Genomic DNA, 16603 nt, shown 5'->3' with positions numbered 1-16603 from the left:
AAAGGAAAGTAAAAAGGAAAGGAAGGAAACGGGAAAGGAAAGGAAAGGAACGGCAACGAAGGAAAGGAAAGGAACGGAAAAGGAAAAGGACCAAGGAAAGGAAAGGAAAGGAAAGGAAAGGAAAGTGGAAAGGAAAGGAAAGGAAAGGAAAGGAACGGAAGGAAAGGAAAGGAAAGGAAAAGGAAAGGAAAAGGAAAGGAAAGGGAAAGAGGACAGGAAAGGAAAGGAACGGAAAGGAAAGGAACGAAAGAAAAAGGAAAGGAAAGGAAAGGAAAGGACAGGAAAGGAAAGGAAGAAAGGAAAGGAAAGGAAAGGAAGGAAAGGAAGGAAAGGAAAGGAAAGGAAAGGAAAGGAAAGGAAAGGAAAGGATCCGGGAAAGAGGAGGGGAAAGGAGAGAAGGAGGCAGGGAAGGAGGAAAGGAATTCCCAGCAGATCCCAAATTCCCAGATCCCAACAGCTTCATGAGCCCATCCAGCCCTGGCTTTTCCAGGCATTTCCCCTTCCCACAGGAATTCAGGAATTCTCTCCTCCCTCCATCGCAGCACTTCAGAATTCCCAATCCCCCTCATCCCTCCGGACATTCTCCCTGATTCCCCCAACCCCTCCCGGATCCCATTCCCAAGGAAAATCTGGGATTTATGGGCTGTCCACGGCCCAGTGGCTCTGCTCCCTGCCCGGCTCCCAAAAATAGCCAAGATTTTAATGGAGCCGTCAGGGAGCTGATGGATGGAGCCGGGAACAGCCGGGACACCGAAGAGGCTGGAATGGACGGGAGCGAGCCCGGGGATCCGGGATAGGATCTGTGGGATTTATGGGATCTGTGGGATTTATGGGATCTGTTGGAATTATGGGATCTGTGGGGTCCAGAGGATGGCACAGAATGGGATCCATGGGATGTGGATCTGTGGGATGTGGATGGGATGGAATTCCAGGAGCTTTTCCAGCAGCAATGAGGGAATGCTGGAAAAATAACCAGGAGTGCCCTATCCTATTTTTTTCCCAGATTGCAAATAATGAGGGAAAAAAATCCCCCTTTGGAATGTGGGAAGAACAATTTTCCTACTGTCAGGAATTCTGGTCCCAAGGAGAGTTTGGAATTGGAGGAACTCCACGTAAAAAGAAGATTCTTGATCCTTTCATTCCTGGGAATGGGGATTTTCCCATCCTTTATTTTGGACCTGGAGCAGGAGAGGGAAGAAATCATGGAATCCCAGAATTCCAGAGTCTGGGGAAGAATTCCAAGGGCACAGAGTCCACAGAGCCCTGAGCGGAATTACAGGAATTCCTTGGACACCTCCAGGGATGGTCACTCCAAACCTCTCTGGGCAGCTCCTGCCAAGGTCTGACCTCCCTTTTCCATGGAAAAATTCCCAAAAATCCAATCCAAACCTGCCCTGGGTGGGGCTGAGGCCATTCCCTCTTTTCCCATCCCTTATTCCCCGAGAGCAGATCCTGATCCCGCCTTGGATCCTGTCAGAAATTGGGGAAAAGGGATAAAATCCCCTGGATCCTCCTTTGTCCAGGCATGGAAATCCCAATTTCCCAGTTTTCCCTCTGCTCCCATCCAACCAATCCCAAACTCTCCATTCCCTGACGATGAATCCATGACTGGAATTGACCCCTTGGTAGACAATTCCCTCCATCCCCATCCCACTGAAGGATTGTTCCTTTGAATCCATTGGGAATTCCGGGATACCGACGTTCTCCAACTGACCAATCCCAACATTCCCATCTTCTCCTCTGCTCCAATCCCAAACTCTCCATTCCCTGACAATGAATCCACAACTGGAATTGACCCCTTGGGATACAATTCTCACAATTCCGTCAATCCTCACCAAAGGATCGTTCTTTTGATTCTGTCAGGAATTCCATTGGGAATTCTGGGATACCAACGTTTTCCAACTGACCAATCCCAATTTTCCCAGTTTCTCCTCTCCTCCCATCCCAACCAATCCCAAACTCTCCGTTCCCTGACGATGAATCCACAACTGGAATTGACCCCTTGGGATACAATTCCCACAATTCCCTCCATCCCCACCCCACTGAAGGATCATTCCCGTGATTCCCCGGGGAATCCCATCGGGAATTCCAGGATATACCGACCTTGCCTGGAGTCGTACTGGCGCATCTGCACCTCCTCCACGCATTCCGCCGGGAACCAGCCGCTCCTGCCCTTGACGGAGCCTTCCCAGAACCCGCCCTCGCCGATGCTCAGCACTGCGGGAAACACGGGAAACGGGGAATCAGGGAGGGGGAAACCCAGGGAAAAACGGGACGTGGGATGGCGGGGAAGTCCAAGCGGGAATCCAGGAGGAAAAGCTGGAGGGAAGTTGAGGAGTGTAAAGTTTTCCGTGGGTTTAGTTCCTTTGGAAAATCAGCGATTCCTGGATTTTCTGCACTCTGGATGCCAAAATTCCCATCATTTTCCCACTCTGGATGCCAGAATCCCCAAATTGTGCCACTCCAAATGCCAAAATTCCCATAAATATTCCCCCCTCTGGATATCCAAATTTTCCCACTCTGGCTGCATAAATTCCAAAATTCCTGAATTTTTTTCTCGCTCTGGATACGCCATTCCCAAATTTTCCCACTCTAGATTCTTAAATTCCCAAACTGTCCCACCATTCATGACCAAAACTCACATTTTCCCACTCTGGAGACCCAATCCCTGATTTTTCCCACTCTGGATGCCAGAATTCCAAATTTTCCCAGTCTGGATGCCCAAATCCTGTAATTTTTCCACTCTGGATGTCCAGGTTCACAAATTCTCCCACTTTGGATGTCCAGATCCTGAATTGTGCCACTCCAGATTCCCAAATCCCAAATTATACCCCCTCTGGACGTCCAAACTCCCAAATTCTCCCAGTCTGGATGCCCAAATCCCAGCAGCACCTTCCAGGTGTTCCCCAGGTGTGAATTCGCTCCCGGAATTCCAGAGGTTGGAAAAATGGATCAATGAGTCCAAACTGGGCCCTATCCCAGCCCCGAGTGGAATTCCAGGAATTCCTTGGACACATCCAGGGATGGGGATTCCAAACCTCCTGCCAAGACCTGACCCCCGTTTTCCATGGAGAAATTATCCCAAAAATCCAATCCCAACCTCCCCTGGCCGGGCTGAGGCTATTCCCTCTTTTCCCAGAGCTCATTCCCTGGAGCAGATCCCGATCCAAAGGTTGAGGTTGGGTGGATCCCAAATTCCCATAGGTTTTATGGAATCCTGGAATGGTTTGGGTGGGAAGGGACCTCAAATCCTGTGGAATTCCCTGGGCAGGGAAAGCTCCTCCATTATCCCAGGCAGCTCCAAGCCTTGGACACTTCCAGGGATCCAGGAGGCTGGGAAATCTGGGAATGTTCTCCCAGAGAAGGGAAGGATCCAGGAAGAGATTCCAGAACATTCCAGGGCCTGAAGGGGCTCCAGGAGAAGCTGGAATTTGGGAAAGGAATGGAGGGACAGAACACAGGGAATGGGGAAAGAGGAATTCCCAGAGAATCCCTGGATCCCTGGCAGTGCCCAAGGCAAGGCTGGAGTAGCCTGGGATGCTGGGATTGGGATTGAAGGTCCATGGATGCCATCCCAAAGTATTCCAGGATTCTGGGATCGAGGAGGCTCCAGATCCATCCTGAGGGGTTTGGATGGAATTTGGGGATGGAAAAGGGAAGGGAGACCCTTCCTGGAGTCCTGAGATTTCCAGGGAAGTCCCTGGATGCTGAAATTCCCTTGGAATGGATCCAAAGAAAGGAGAGGCTGGGAGAGCTGGGAATGGAGGGAATTCCCTGGGAAAGGGGAGATTGGGCTGGGATTTGAGGCAGGAATTTCCAGAGAATCCCTGGGAGTGTCCAAAGAAAAGTTCGAACCCCTTGAGATCATGGAATTGCCTCTGCCCTTGGAATGGAATTTAAGGTCTTTTCCCACCCAAACGATCCCAGAATTCCAGAAAAGAAAAAAAACCTCCTGTGGTATTTGCTGCCCCATTCCTGCATTTCTCCCGATGTTTCCCAGCTTTATCCCAGCTCCCATTCCCATGGATCCATCACAGAGCTCATCCCCAACTCTTCAGGCATCCGGAAATTCATCCCAAAGAATTCCCAGAAGGATCCAGGAATTCAATCCTGCCTGGAGGCATCCAAGGAAAACAAATCCAAGGAAAGGCCAAACAGCAAAATGCTTTCAGGCTCCTCCAGGGTTTGTTGGGGTTTTTTTTGGGATGCGAATTCTCCGGATCTCCACATGTTCCAGAGTTGTCAGGCCTTGGAATGATCCCAAATCCCGGATTTTGCTCCATTCCCACTGCTCTGCTCCTGACAGCTCCCCCTGGAAAATTCCCGCTTTGGGAATCTGCCCTTTGCAATTCCGACCTCCTGTTCCCAATTCCTCTCTAGGAAGGAATTTTGGGATTTGGGGCTTCCTCCCAAACCTCCTTCCAAGGCCTGACCCCCTTTTTCCATGGAAAAATAATCCCGAAATCCAATGGGAATCTCCCCTGGCATAGCTCAAGGCCATTCCCTCCTTTCCCATCCTTCATTCCCTGGATTCTCCTTCTCCATTCCCCATTTTCCCTCCTCTTTTCCACCCTCATACCGCAGGGCCTGGAGCAGCCTAGAATTCCAGCAGGGATTTCTGCGTTCTGTGTACAGAATGAGGGTTGGAATGGATCCAATGGATCTGGGAATCAGGACTGGGAGCTGTTCTCACTCTGGATGGATCTAGGAATCAGCACTAGGGAATGGCTGTGGATGAATCCCATGGATCTGGGGATGGCTCTGGTTGGATCCGGGAATCAGGACTAGGAGTGGATCCAGATGGATCTGGGAATCAGCCCCAGGAGCTGTTCCCACTCCGGATGGAATCCCATGAATCTGGGGATCAGCCCTGGGAATGGCTCTGGATGGGTCCCAGGGATCCAGGAATCCTCCCCGGGGCCGTTCCCTCCCGCAGGCTGCAGGTGCGGAGCTGATCCGGCTCCAGCTCCGCCCCTGGTTCCCGTTATTATCCCATCATTTATCCCGTAATTATCCCGCCCTTGTTCCGGCTCCAATCAAACATTCCTGGGAAAAAATAGCGGCAATCAGAGGGGACAGGGAAGGGAGGGAGCCACCGGAGCTGGGAAAATGTTCCCCAGGAATTTTCGGCCTCAGCAGAATTTTGGGATTGGGGGCAGGAAGGAGCTCGGGAACGGGATTTGCTGATCCAAAGGTGCGGATCCTTCCCGTGATCCAGGATTTCCTCTTCCCTCCTCATTCCCATTTCCCTTTCCTATTCCCATGGACCTGGAGCCCACCTGGAGTGGGATTCCCACAGCGGCCCTGGGAGAGCAGCGGGATCTAGGAATTGCTGCATCCGGACAGGGAAATCCAGGGAATGCTGAGTGAGGGATGCGGGAGGGAAAACTGGGAATGAGGCACCGAGCCCAGTGGGAAATCCCGGGAAAATCCAGGATTTTTTTGTGATCTCCAAAGAAGAAACAGAAATTCCCATTTTTCCCTCAGGATTACTGTGTGGTGACTCCAAACAGCGACAAAAAAATGCGGGAAAAGCAAAAAAACTCTGGGAATTTTGTGGGTTTAACTCCTGGATTTTGAGCCCTTCCAAGAATTCTGAGGCTTTCAGGAATTCCCAACATTTCCAGGGGTGACCTCCAAAAACCCCAGGGAAAATCCCATTTTTAGGGGGAGGTCTCCCAGCAAGAAATGGAAATTCCCAGGAAGGGAAAAGTGGGAATGAGGCACCGAGGCCAGTGGGAAATTCTGGGAAAAGCCCAGTTCCAGCTGGAAATGGGAATTCCTGAGCCTTAGGAATGGTAGGAGGGCAGAAATTCCTCCAATCCCTGCTCCAAACAGGGAAAGAGCCAAAATGTGGGAAAATGAGCTGGAATTCCTTCAGGGGATGACCCTTGGGAAAGGGAATCATGGAATGGTTTGGGTGAGAATGGAGCTGAAATCCCTGGAATTCCAAGGGCGGGGAGAATTCCATGATCCCAGATTTCTCCAGCCTTTCCCTGGACACTCCCAGGGATTCTCTGGAAATTCCTGCCCCAAATCCCAGCCCAATCTCCCCTTTCCCAGGGAATTCCCTCCATTCCCAGCTCTCCCAGCCTCATGTTGGATTCATCCCAAAGGAATTTCGGCATCCCGGGGCTTCGCTGGGAATCTCAGGACTCAGGAAGGGTCTCCCTTCCCTTTCCCTCTCTTCTATCTCCCCATTTCCCATAAAAACCCTCGGGATGGATTCTGAGTGTCCCAAATCCCAGAATCCTGGAACGGTTTGGATGGGAATGGACTTCAAGCTCATTCCAGGGACAATTCCACGCATCCAGGGTGCTCCAATTCCTCACTGGAACATTCCAGGGATTTCTCTGGGAATTCAGCCCAGCCAGGACTGGAATTCCCAAGATCGCACCCCAATCTCCCCATTTCCTGTCCCTCCATCCCTTTCCCAAATTCCAGCTTCTCCTGGAGCCCCTTTAGGCCCTGGAATGTTCTGGAATCTCTCCCTGGATCCTTCATTCTCCAGGAGACACATTCCCAGAGTTTTTTCCAGCTCTGCCCAGCATTTTTATTCCCTGGGATGTTTTCCCAGGTTTTTTTTCTCCACGCTCGTTCCTGGCTCAGCAATTCCCGAGCTCCGAGGGAAAACAGGGAAGAGCAGCCGGAGCCGTCTCACACCCTGAGCCCACGGAAAACATGGATTGGGGAAAAAGGAGCTCAGGGATCCAAGGAAGCCGGCCCGGCTGCCAGGCTGCTCCCAGCTTTTCCCGGGAAAAGGAGGGGGAGGAGCCCCCCGGGGAATTCCGGGAATCCCTTTGGAATCCTCTTTCCCAGCGTTTGAAGGGATTAAAGGCGGAAAATCCTCCGGCTAATCCAGCCTGGGGAATGTCTCGGATGTTATTCCAGCCTCAGGGGTTTCCCTCATTCTCTCACGACAAATGAAAATATTTATTATTTGTATTTATTTTTATAAGAAAAGAAATCTTTTCCTCCAGGGAAATAAATCAAACAAAACGGGATCAGCCCTGTCAGCAGGGATTGAGAAATCTCGAATTCCCAGGCATTTGGGAATTCCCCATCCTGGAAATCCCAGGGAATCCTCAGGATCTTTAGGGGAAGAATTCCTGGAATTCTCGCCCCCGGAGCAGCGGGAGAGAGCAGCTCCTGGCAGGATCAGGAGCTCCATGGGAATATTGGATCCGGCCAGAATTCCAGAGAATCTGGCAGGAGAGGCCTGGAATGCGGGCAGGGTTTGGGATGGGCCTGGAATCCTGCTTGGAATGGGGCACAAAGAGAAAATATATCCCAAAAAACATGGAAAACTGGGATTCACATCCCTAAACCCCATGGAAAACCTGGAGCCACATCCCTAAAATCCATGGAAAACTGGGATTCACATGACCCTAAAATCATAGAAAACTGGGATCCACATCCCAAAAAACATGGAAAACCTGTACCCACATAACCCTAAACCCATGGAAAACTTGGATCCACATCACTAAAAACCATGAAAACCTGGTTCCACATCCAGAGGGAGCAGCTGAGTCCTTGGAATCCAGTTTGCCTCCCAATTCCCCATTCTCATTCCTGTAATCCCATTCCCACTCCTGTTAAATCCCTCTCTTCCCCATTCCCAATCCCATTCTTATTCTCATTCCCATTATCCCCTTAAATCCCTCTCTGCCTCATTCACAATCCTATTCCCATTCCCATTAAATCCCTCTCTTCCCCATTCCCAATCCCATTCCAATTAAATCCTTCTCTGCCCCATTCCCACTGTCCCATTAAATCCCCCCTCTGCCGCATTCCCAGTTTTGGGATCAGCTCTCCCCCACCCAATCCCGGATCCGGGCTCAGATTTCCAGGATCACCAGGAGAGGATTTCCTGGCATTGAGAATTCCAAAGTCGTTCCTGAGAACACTGGGAATTGTGTCCCAAAATCCCAACTCCTCGAGCAGCAGGCATTCACACGGAATTCCTTCATTTGGAATTCCCAACCCCATAAACTCACCCCCCCACACACACACAAATTCCAGAATTTTCCCAGATTTTTCTGGGAATTCAGGACAGACAAGGACAGGGAAACTTTGGGAAGTGCAGGAAAACTGGGATGGGAGAAGCAAAATCCCTCGATTCCATCGGGAATAAACAGCAGGAAATGGAGGGAAAACCGGGAAAAGCCGAGCTCCAAAAATCCTGGAAAACTCCCTACGCATGGAAGGAACAACAAGGAAAAAATGCGGGAAAAAAGTAAAAGGATAAAGCTGAGAGGGAAAAGAAAAATTTCAAGGAAAAAATTCCATAGTTACCTACTTCACCGAGCTGCTGGTCTGGAGCATGGATGGGAATGAAAAGAGAGGAAAAAAATCATGGAAAAGAGTGAGGAAAAAAAAAAAATACATGGAAAAGAGAGAGAAAAAAAAAAACCATGGAAAATGTGCAGAGGCGCAAACAGAACAACAGGGAAATGAAAGGCGGGAATGGTCTCCAGATAATCCCGGGAATTTTCCCCTGGAATATTGTCCAGGGAAGTGTGGACTCCTCAGCCAGCTCAGAGCATGGACAATCCCAGAAATCCCAACCTGAGACCCCAAATTTGGGTGGAATTCCAGGTCAGGACGCTGGACAATCCCTAAAGACACAGCAAAAGACCTCAAATTTGGGTGGAATTCCAGGTCAGACCATGGACAACCCCTCCAAATCCCAAAAAATGACCTCAAATTTGGTCGGAATTCTAGATCAGGACCTTGAACAGTCCTTAAAAAGCCAAGATCCCAAATTTGGGTGGAATTCCAGGTCAGGAGCATGGAAAATCCCTAAACCGCAACACAAGACCCCAAATTCGGTTGGAATTCCAGGTCCGTGAACAGTCCCTAAAACTCAACCAAGATCCCACATTGAGTTGAACACCAACTCCAGTCCATGGACACCACTCCACACCCCAAAATGACCCCAAATTCGGGTGGAATTCCGGGTCAGGACCTTGAACAATCCCTAAAATGCAACAAGAGACCCCAACAGGTCAGACCATGGACATCCCCTCCAAATCCCAAAAAGATCCCAAATCAGGAATTCCAGAGCAGACCATGGAGATCCCCTCCAAAATCCCAAAAAAACCCCCAAAACTCGGGTGAATCCCAAATCCAACCCCGAACCTCCCCTTTAAACCCAACCCAAGATCCCAAACGAGGCTGAAATTCCAACCAAGTTCCAAAAGAACCCAATCTGTGAAATCTCCACGGCTGCTCTTCCCAAAATTCCCAAATCTCCCCTCCCCGCCACCCTGTGATCCCAAAGTTCCCCATTCCCAAGGAAACTCAATTCCCTCTGGGATTTTCCCACCCATTTCTGGGTCACGTCGCCGGAAAAACTGGGACAGCGGGATGAGGAGTTCGGAATTAATGAGGGATTTTCTAATTTTGGGATTGGGAATCGGGGCCGGCTGCCGCCTCAGGAATATTCCTGCCGGGAATATCTCCCGGATTTCTTTGTTCCCGAGGAAAACCAGGCAGTGAAATTCCAGTTGGGAATTTGGGGTCCTTTGGAGCCCCCCTCGTTTATGGCGTCGGAATTCCAGGTGGCAATAACAACTCCCAGTATTGCCTGGAGCCAAGGAAGGAGTAAATCCATCTCAAATTTTCCAGGAAAACCCTGAAATTATTCTCAAAAAAGCCAATGGGATTTCCATTCCTGAGGTGCTTGGGGGGCTTTTTGAGGAATATCCTATAATTTAAGGATCTGGAATATTCCTGCCTGGAATAGCTCCCTGGATTCTTCGTTTTCCAGGGAAAACCAGGCAGTGGAAATTCCAGTGGGAATTTGGGGTCGTTTGGAGCCCCCCTCGCTTATGGGGTCAGAATTCCAGGCGGGAATAACAATTCCCAGATAAGGGGGCGGCAGATCCATCTCGAATTCCTGGAAAAATTGAAATGATTCCCAAAAAACTCAGTGGGATTTCCATCCCAAGGTACTTTTCTAGGAATATAGCATATTTAGGGATCATGAATATTCCTGCCTGGAATATCTCCTGGATTTCTTCATTCCCAAGAAAAACCAGGCAGTTGAAATTCCAATTTGGGAATTTGGGGTCGTTTGGAGCCCCTTTGTTTATGGGGTCAGAATTCCAGGTGGGAATGACAATTCCCAGGATTATCTGGAAATAAAGAGGGAACAAATCCATCTCAAATTCCCAGGAAAATCCTGAAATTCATTCCAAAAAACCCGACAGGATTTTCATTCCTGAGGTGCTCTTCCAGGAATATCCCATAATTTTGGGATCTGGAATACTTCCCGGATTTCTTTGTTTCCCAAGGAAAACTGGGCAGTGAAATTCCAATTGGGAATTACAATTTCTGGGCAGGAAATTTTGGGATTTTGGGGAAAGTCTGAAATTCCACCAAACTTTTCTTGCTGACCCCAAAAGTCCCGATGGAAAAAATCCCGGCCTGAGCTGAAAGGAAGGAATTTAACCAATAATAATAATAATTTAAAAAAGGGCGAACTTGGGACAGATGGAATTCCCCAGGCCACGGATAATTTATCATTTTCCAACTGGGAATCAGCTGGATGCTTTCTAATCCTTCCCAAATGACCTTCCTGGAGGAGAAAAACCAGGAGGAGAAATTCCTGAGCTTGGGATGAAGCAAAAAACTTCCCATGGCATTCCAAACTTTGGAGGAGCCACAGGAATGAGGCAAAAAACCCCAGGAATTCGGGATCAGGAATGACCTGGAGGTAAATCCAGGGGAGGGACCGGGAGGGTTTGAGGGAGGAAAAACTGGGAATGTTCTCCTGGAGAAGGGAAGAATCCAGGGAGAGATTCCAGAACATTCCAGTGCCTGAAGGGGCTCCAGGAGAAGCTGGAATTTGGGAAAGGGATGGAGGGACAGAACACAGGGAATGGGGAAAGGGGAGATTTGGGGCAGGAATTCCCAGAGAATCCCTGGATCCCTGGAATGTCCAGTGAAGGACTGGAGCACCCTGGGATCGTGGAATTGTCCCTGGAATGAGCTCTTGAGGTCCATTCCCATTCAAACCATTCCCGGATTCTGGGATTTGGGACACTCAGAATCCATCCCGAGGGGTTTTTATGGGAAATGGGGAGAGAGAAGAGAGGGAAAGGGAAGGGAGACCCTTCATGGATTCCTGAGATTCCCAGGGAAGCCCCTGATGCCGAAATTCCTTGGGATGGATCCAACGTGAGGCTGGGAGAGCTGGGAATGGATGGGAACTCCCTGGGAACTCCCCTGAGTTTGGGCTGGGATTTGGGGCAGGAATTTCCAGAGAATCCCTAGGAGTGTCCAGGGAAAGGCTGGAGAAATCTGGGATCATAGAATTGTCCCTACCCTTGGAACTTGATGGGAATGATCCATGGACAGGATGAGCTCCATCATCCTCCACATCATCCCTGGAGAATTCCCTTGGCCAGAATTCCCGCAATTCCAGTTTCCTACCCTCATCCAGAAATTTCTTTCATTCCAAATCATCTCCTACTCTTCCCCTCCAGGATTTTCCACCTTCAACATTCCCAGGAATTTTGATCATTCCCAGAAACTTCCATCACCCTCCAGATCATTTCTGGATCCCAGAGAATTCCCTTGGTCGGAATTCCTTCAATTCCAGCCTCTCCCAACATTCCCAGAGATCCTGGATTTCCGCTACTTCCCAACTGGACTCGGCTCTTCCCCATTTCCCAAATCCATGGAAAATTCCCCCCAAAAAACCCCCCCAAACCCACCAAGGATGAAATCCACGTGGGAAGGGCTGGCTTGGAGCTCATCCCAAAATTTGGGATGATCCATGGTTTACTCCCCTCCTCCTTCTTCTTCCCCCGGGTGTTTATTCCTTGGAAATCACATGTTGAGGAATTTGGGGATAAAGAAGAGAATCTGGGATTTTTGTGGCTCCAGGAGCGCCCACTCCCTCCAGTGGCGGCACCAGGGACATCCAGGGAAAAAGGAGAGGGGGGGAAAAAAAACATCGGGAAAATTGATTCAGATCCCAGGAATCCCCAAAATCCCCCATGGAAAAATCCCTCCCTGGAATTCCGAGCACAGGGAAAACAAATCCATGGGAATGTCGGAGGATTCCTGAAGCTGGGAATATTCCCGGTTTTTCACTTTTCCCGCATTCCACAGGCTCCAGCCCTGTGCTGGAGCATGGACCAAGAATCCACAAAAAACCCCAAAAAATTAAAAATCCGAGGAGGAGGAGGGAAAAGATCCTGAAACTTTCCAGGGTGGGGGGGAAACCCTCTAGAATTCTGCGGCTGGGGAGCTGGAATTTGGGATCTGGGTGTGGGGGAATTTGGGGTTTGGGTGTGGGAATTTGGGATTGGCACAGGAGGGAAAAGGACATAAGGCCACACGGAATGGGGGTGGAATGGGGAAGGATCCGAGCTGCGGCCCCATAACCAGTGTGAAGACCCCAAAACCAGAATGGAGGACCCCAAAACTCGGGAGGGAGACCTCAAACCCTGCATCCTCACAGCCACGGCTGGGAACTCCAGAGAGCTGCAGCCCTAAAACCTGCCTGGGGACCCCAAAACCTGCCTGGGGACCCCAAAACCAGGACTGGGGACCCCAAAACCGCACAACAGGATTGAAAACCCCACAGAGCTGCAGCCCTAAAACCAGCCTGGGGACCCCAAAACCAGGACTGGGGACCCCCAAAACCGCACAAACAGGATTGACAAACCCAACAGAGCTGCAGCCCTAAAACCAGCCTGGGGACCCAAAACCAGGACTGGGGACCCCAAAACCGCACAACAGGATTGAAAAACCCCACAGAGCTGCAGCCCTAAAAACCAGCCTGGGGACCCCAAAACCAGGACTGGGGACCCCAAAACAGGACTGGGGACCCCCCAAAACGCCACAACAGGATCTGAAAACCCACAGAGCTGCAGCCCCAACAACCAGGCTGGAGACCCCACAGAGCTGTGGCCCACAAACACAACCGGGGACCCCATAACCTACCGGATGGGGTGACCCCACAACAGAATGGGGGGACCCCAAAGCCTGCAACCCTACAGTCGTGGATGGGGACCCCACAAAAGAGCTGGGACCCCACAGCCCTGCACAGCCCCAAAACCCGCAAGGGGACCCCACAGGAGGGCTGGGGACACCAAAGCCCCGCAGCCCATAATGGCCAGCCACAGGTGGGCTGGAGACCCCACAAAGCTGCAAACCCTCAGGTGGGCTGGAAATCCCAAGGCACCGCAGCCCCACAACAGCTGCAACACCCCACAGGTGGGCTGGAGACCCAATAAAGCTGCAGCCCCACAAAAGAGCAGAGACTCCCAAAGGTGCAGCCCCCCCAGAACGAGACCAGAGGACCCACGGCTGTGCAGCCCCCACACTGGGCTGGAGACCCCAAAAGCTGCAGCCCCAAAGTGAGCTGGACACCCACAGTTCTGCAGCCCCGCAACCAGACTGCAGGACCCCAAAGCTGTACCCCACAAAGCCACAGCCCCACACCACAGCGCACCACCCCACAAACACACTGCAGACCCCCGCGTTGTGCAGCCCCACACCTGGCAGGGGATCCACAGTTCTGCCACCCCACGGGTGGCCTGGACGCCCAAGGCACCTGCAGCCCCAACCCAGACTGGAGACCCAAAAGCTGCAGCGCCACGGGTGGGGTTGCACACCCCCACCTTCTGCAGCCCCATAAACAGCACTGCAAGACCCCAGAGCTCTGCAGTCCCACCCTGGCATGGGGATCCCAAAGCGCTGCAGCCCCACAAGTGAGCTGGACACCCCACAAAGCTGCAGCCCCACAACCGGCCCGCAGACCCCACAGTTCTGCAGCCCACACCGGGGCTGGAGACCCCAAATGCTGCAATCCCACAGGTGGGCTGGACACCCCACAGTTGTGCAGCCCCACACCTGGCTAGGAGATCCCAAAAGCTGCAACCCCACAACCAACCTGCAGACCCCAGGGTTCTGCAGTCCTACAACCAGACTGCAAGACCCCAAAAGCTGCAACCCCACAAGTGAGCTGGACACTCCACACTTCTGCAGCCCCACAACCACGCCGCAGACCCCGCACTTCTGCAGCCCCACAGGTGGGTTGGAGACCCCACAACTCTGCAACCCAACAAGCTGGAAACCCCACAGTTCTGCAGCCCCTCAACCACACCACAGAGCCCACACTTCTGCAGCTCCACAACCAGACCGGAGACCCCACAAAGCTGCAACCCCACAAGTGGGCTGGAGACCCCAAAGCTGCAGTCCCACAACCAGACCGGAGACCCCACAAAGCTGCAACCCCACAAGTGGGCTGGAGACCCCAAAAGCTGCAGTCCCACAACCAGACCGGAGACCCCACAAAGCTGCAACCCCACAAGTGGGCTGGAGACCCCCAAAGCTGCAGTCCCACAACCAGGACCGGAGACCCCGGAGTTGTGCAGCCCCACACCCGGGCTGGACACCCCAAGGCACCGCAGCCTCACGACAGAACTGCACACCCCACAGGTGGGTTGGGGACCCCAAAAGCCGCAACCCACAACCACACCGCACACCACACACTCCCGCAGCCCCCACCCCGCCAGGAGCACCCCCGCGGCCCTACAGGTGACCCCCAACCCTTCCCCACCACACACCTGAGCTCTTCCCCCCTGCCAAAAAAAACCCCTCCGCGGCTCCGCCACTGCCGCATCCAGCGGGGGCATCCCGCCCGCTCCCTCCGCTGTCCCTCCCGGCGTCCCGCCGCTGTCCCGCTGTCCCTCCGCTGTCCCCACCGGTGTCCCGGTGTCCCCGCTCACCCTTGACGGCCTCCCCGCGGTTGAGCTGGATCCTCGCCATCGCCCTGCGGCGCGTAGCTCTTCACCACGATGAACTTGCGGCCGGGCACGGCGCTGTAAAGCTTCCGCTTGGGCCCTCGCAGCGGAGCGGACGACGGCGTGAGGAGCGGGCTCGGCCCCGGGCCGGCGGCGGGGGGCCACGGCGGCACCGGCGGGGCTGTAAACGAACACGTAGGTGACGGTTGCTGATCGCCCGGTAAGTCAGCGGTTGGCCCGCCGCGCCCCGCGGTTTTGCGCCATGACCGGGGGATGCCCCCGAGGGGGCTCAGCGCGGCCCCGGCGGAGCCGCCCGGGCGCGGCCGGCGGAGGAGGAGGAGGAGGAGGACGAGGAGGATGGAGCGGCACCGGCTGCGGGGCGGCCGCCGCCCGCCAGCACCGGCTCCATGGCGCCCGAGCGCCGAGCTCCGCTCCGCTCCCTCCGGCGCACCATGGCCCGGGCAGGTGGGGCCGGAGCCCGCGGCTCCTACCCGCGCGGGCGGGGATGGCGGCGGGAGGATGGAGATGGACCGGCCGCCACCGCTCGGGCCGCCGCCGCCGCCGCCCTCCGCCAACGCTGGCGGCGCGGTCCTGACATCGCTACTGATCCGCTCCCGCTCCGGATCCGCTCCTGCTCCCGCACCGTGGACTGATCCTGCTCCCGCTCCTTGGGCTGATCCTGATCCTGACATCGCTACGATCCCGCTCCCGATCCCGCTCCTGCTTCCCGCCCGGGACTGATCCTGATCCCGCTCCCTGGGACTGATCCTGATCCTGACATCGCTAACTGATCCCGCTCCCCGCTCCGGATCCCGCCCCGGGACTGATCCTGCTCCCGCCCATGGGGCTGATCCTGATCCTGACATCCTCCTGATCCCGCTCCCGCTCCTGATCCCGCTCCTGCTCCCGCCCGGGACTGATCGTGATCCCGCTCCTGGGACTGATCCCTGATCCTGCACATCGCTACTGATCCCGCTCCCGCTCCTGCTCCCCCGGGACTGATCATGATCCCGCTCCTGGGACTGATCCTGATCCCGTCCTGCTCCGCTCCTGATCCCGCCCCGGGACGGATCGTGATCCCGCTCCTGGGGCCGATCCCCATCCCATCCCATCCCGGTCCCGCTCCGGGGGGTCCGCTCAGAGCCGCCCCCTGGCGGCCGCTGCCGGCGCTGCCCAGGGTGGGAATGGAATGGGAATGGGAGTGGGAATGGGGATGGGAAAAATGGGAAGGGAATGGGTTGGGAATGGGAATGGGAATGGGGATGGGATGGGGATGGGGATGGGATGGGATGGGGATGGGGAGGGGATGGGAAGGGGATGGGATGGGATGGGGATGGGGATGGGGATGGGGATGGAATGGGATGGGATGGGATGGGATGGGGATGGGAGGGGATGGGGATGGGGATGGGATGGGGATGGGGATGGGGATGGGAATGGGGATGGAATGGGAATGGGGATGGGATGGGGATGGGGATGGGGTATGTGGATGTGATGGGGACTGGGGATGGGGAGGGGATGGGATGGGAATGGGGATGGGAATGGGGATAGGATGGGATGGGGATGGGGATGGGAAATGGGAATGGGGATGGGTTGGGGATGGGAATGGGAATGGGAATGGGAATGGGGATGGGGATGGGGATGGGATGGGGATGGGATGGGGATGGGAATGGGGATAGGGATGGGGATGGGGATGGGGATTGGGAAGGGGAATTGGGGATGGGGGGTGGGGATGGGAATGGGAATGGGAATGGGAATGGAATGGGGATGGGGATGGGGATGGAATGGGGATGGGGATGGGGATGGAATGGGGATGGGGATGGGAATGGGAATGGGGATAT

General features: G+C 53.7%; 1 protein-coding gene across 1 annotated transcript in view; it reads right to left on the bottom strand.

Annotated features, from left to right (window-relative positions):
- Positions 1-15174, bottom strand: part of SHANK3 (SH3 and multiple ankyrin repeat domains 3) — a 78471-nt gene extending 63297 nt beyond the window's left edge. Inside the window, 5 exon segments of the mRNA XM_066319579.1 lie at positions 2104-2217; positions 14751-14775; positions 14777-14924; positions 14926-14974; positions 15135-15174. Coding sequence (XP_066175676.1) covers positions 2104-2217; positions 14751-14775; positions 14777-14924; positions 14926-14974; positions 15135-15174 — 376 coding nt within the window.
- Between the last annotated feature and the right edge of the window lie 1429 nt (positions 15175-16603).

The sequence above is a fragment of the Sylvia atricapilla genome, chromosome 5 (genome assembly GCF_009819655.1).
Source record: "Sylvia atricapilla isolate bSylAtr1 chromosome 5, bSylAtr1.pri, whole genome shotgun sequence".
In the NCBI taxonomy this organism is placed as follows: Eukaryota; Metazoa; Chordata; class Aves; order Passeriformes; family Sylviidae; genus Sylvia; species Sylvia atricapilla.
The sequence above is the reverse complement of the archived record's forward strand: the minus strand, read 5'-3'. Positions and strand labels throughout refer to the sequence as shown.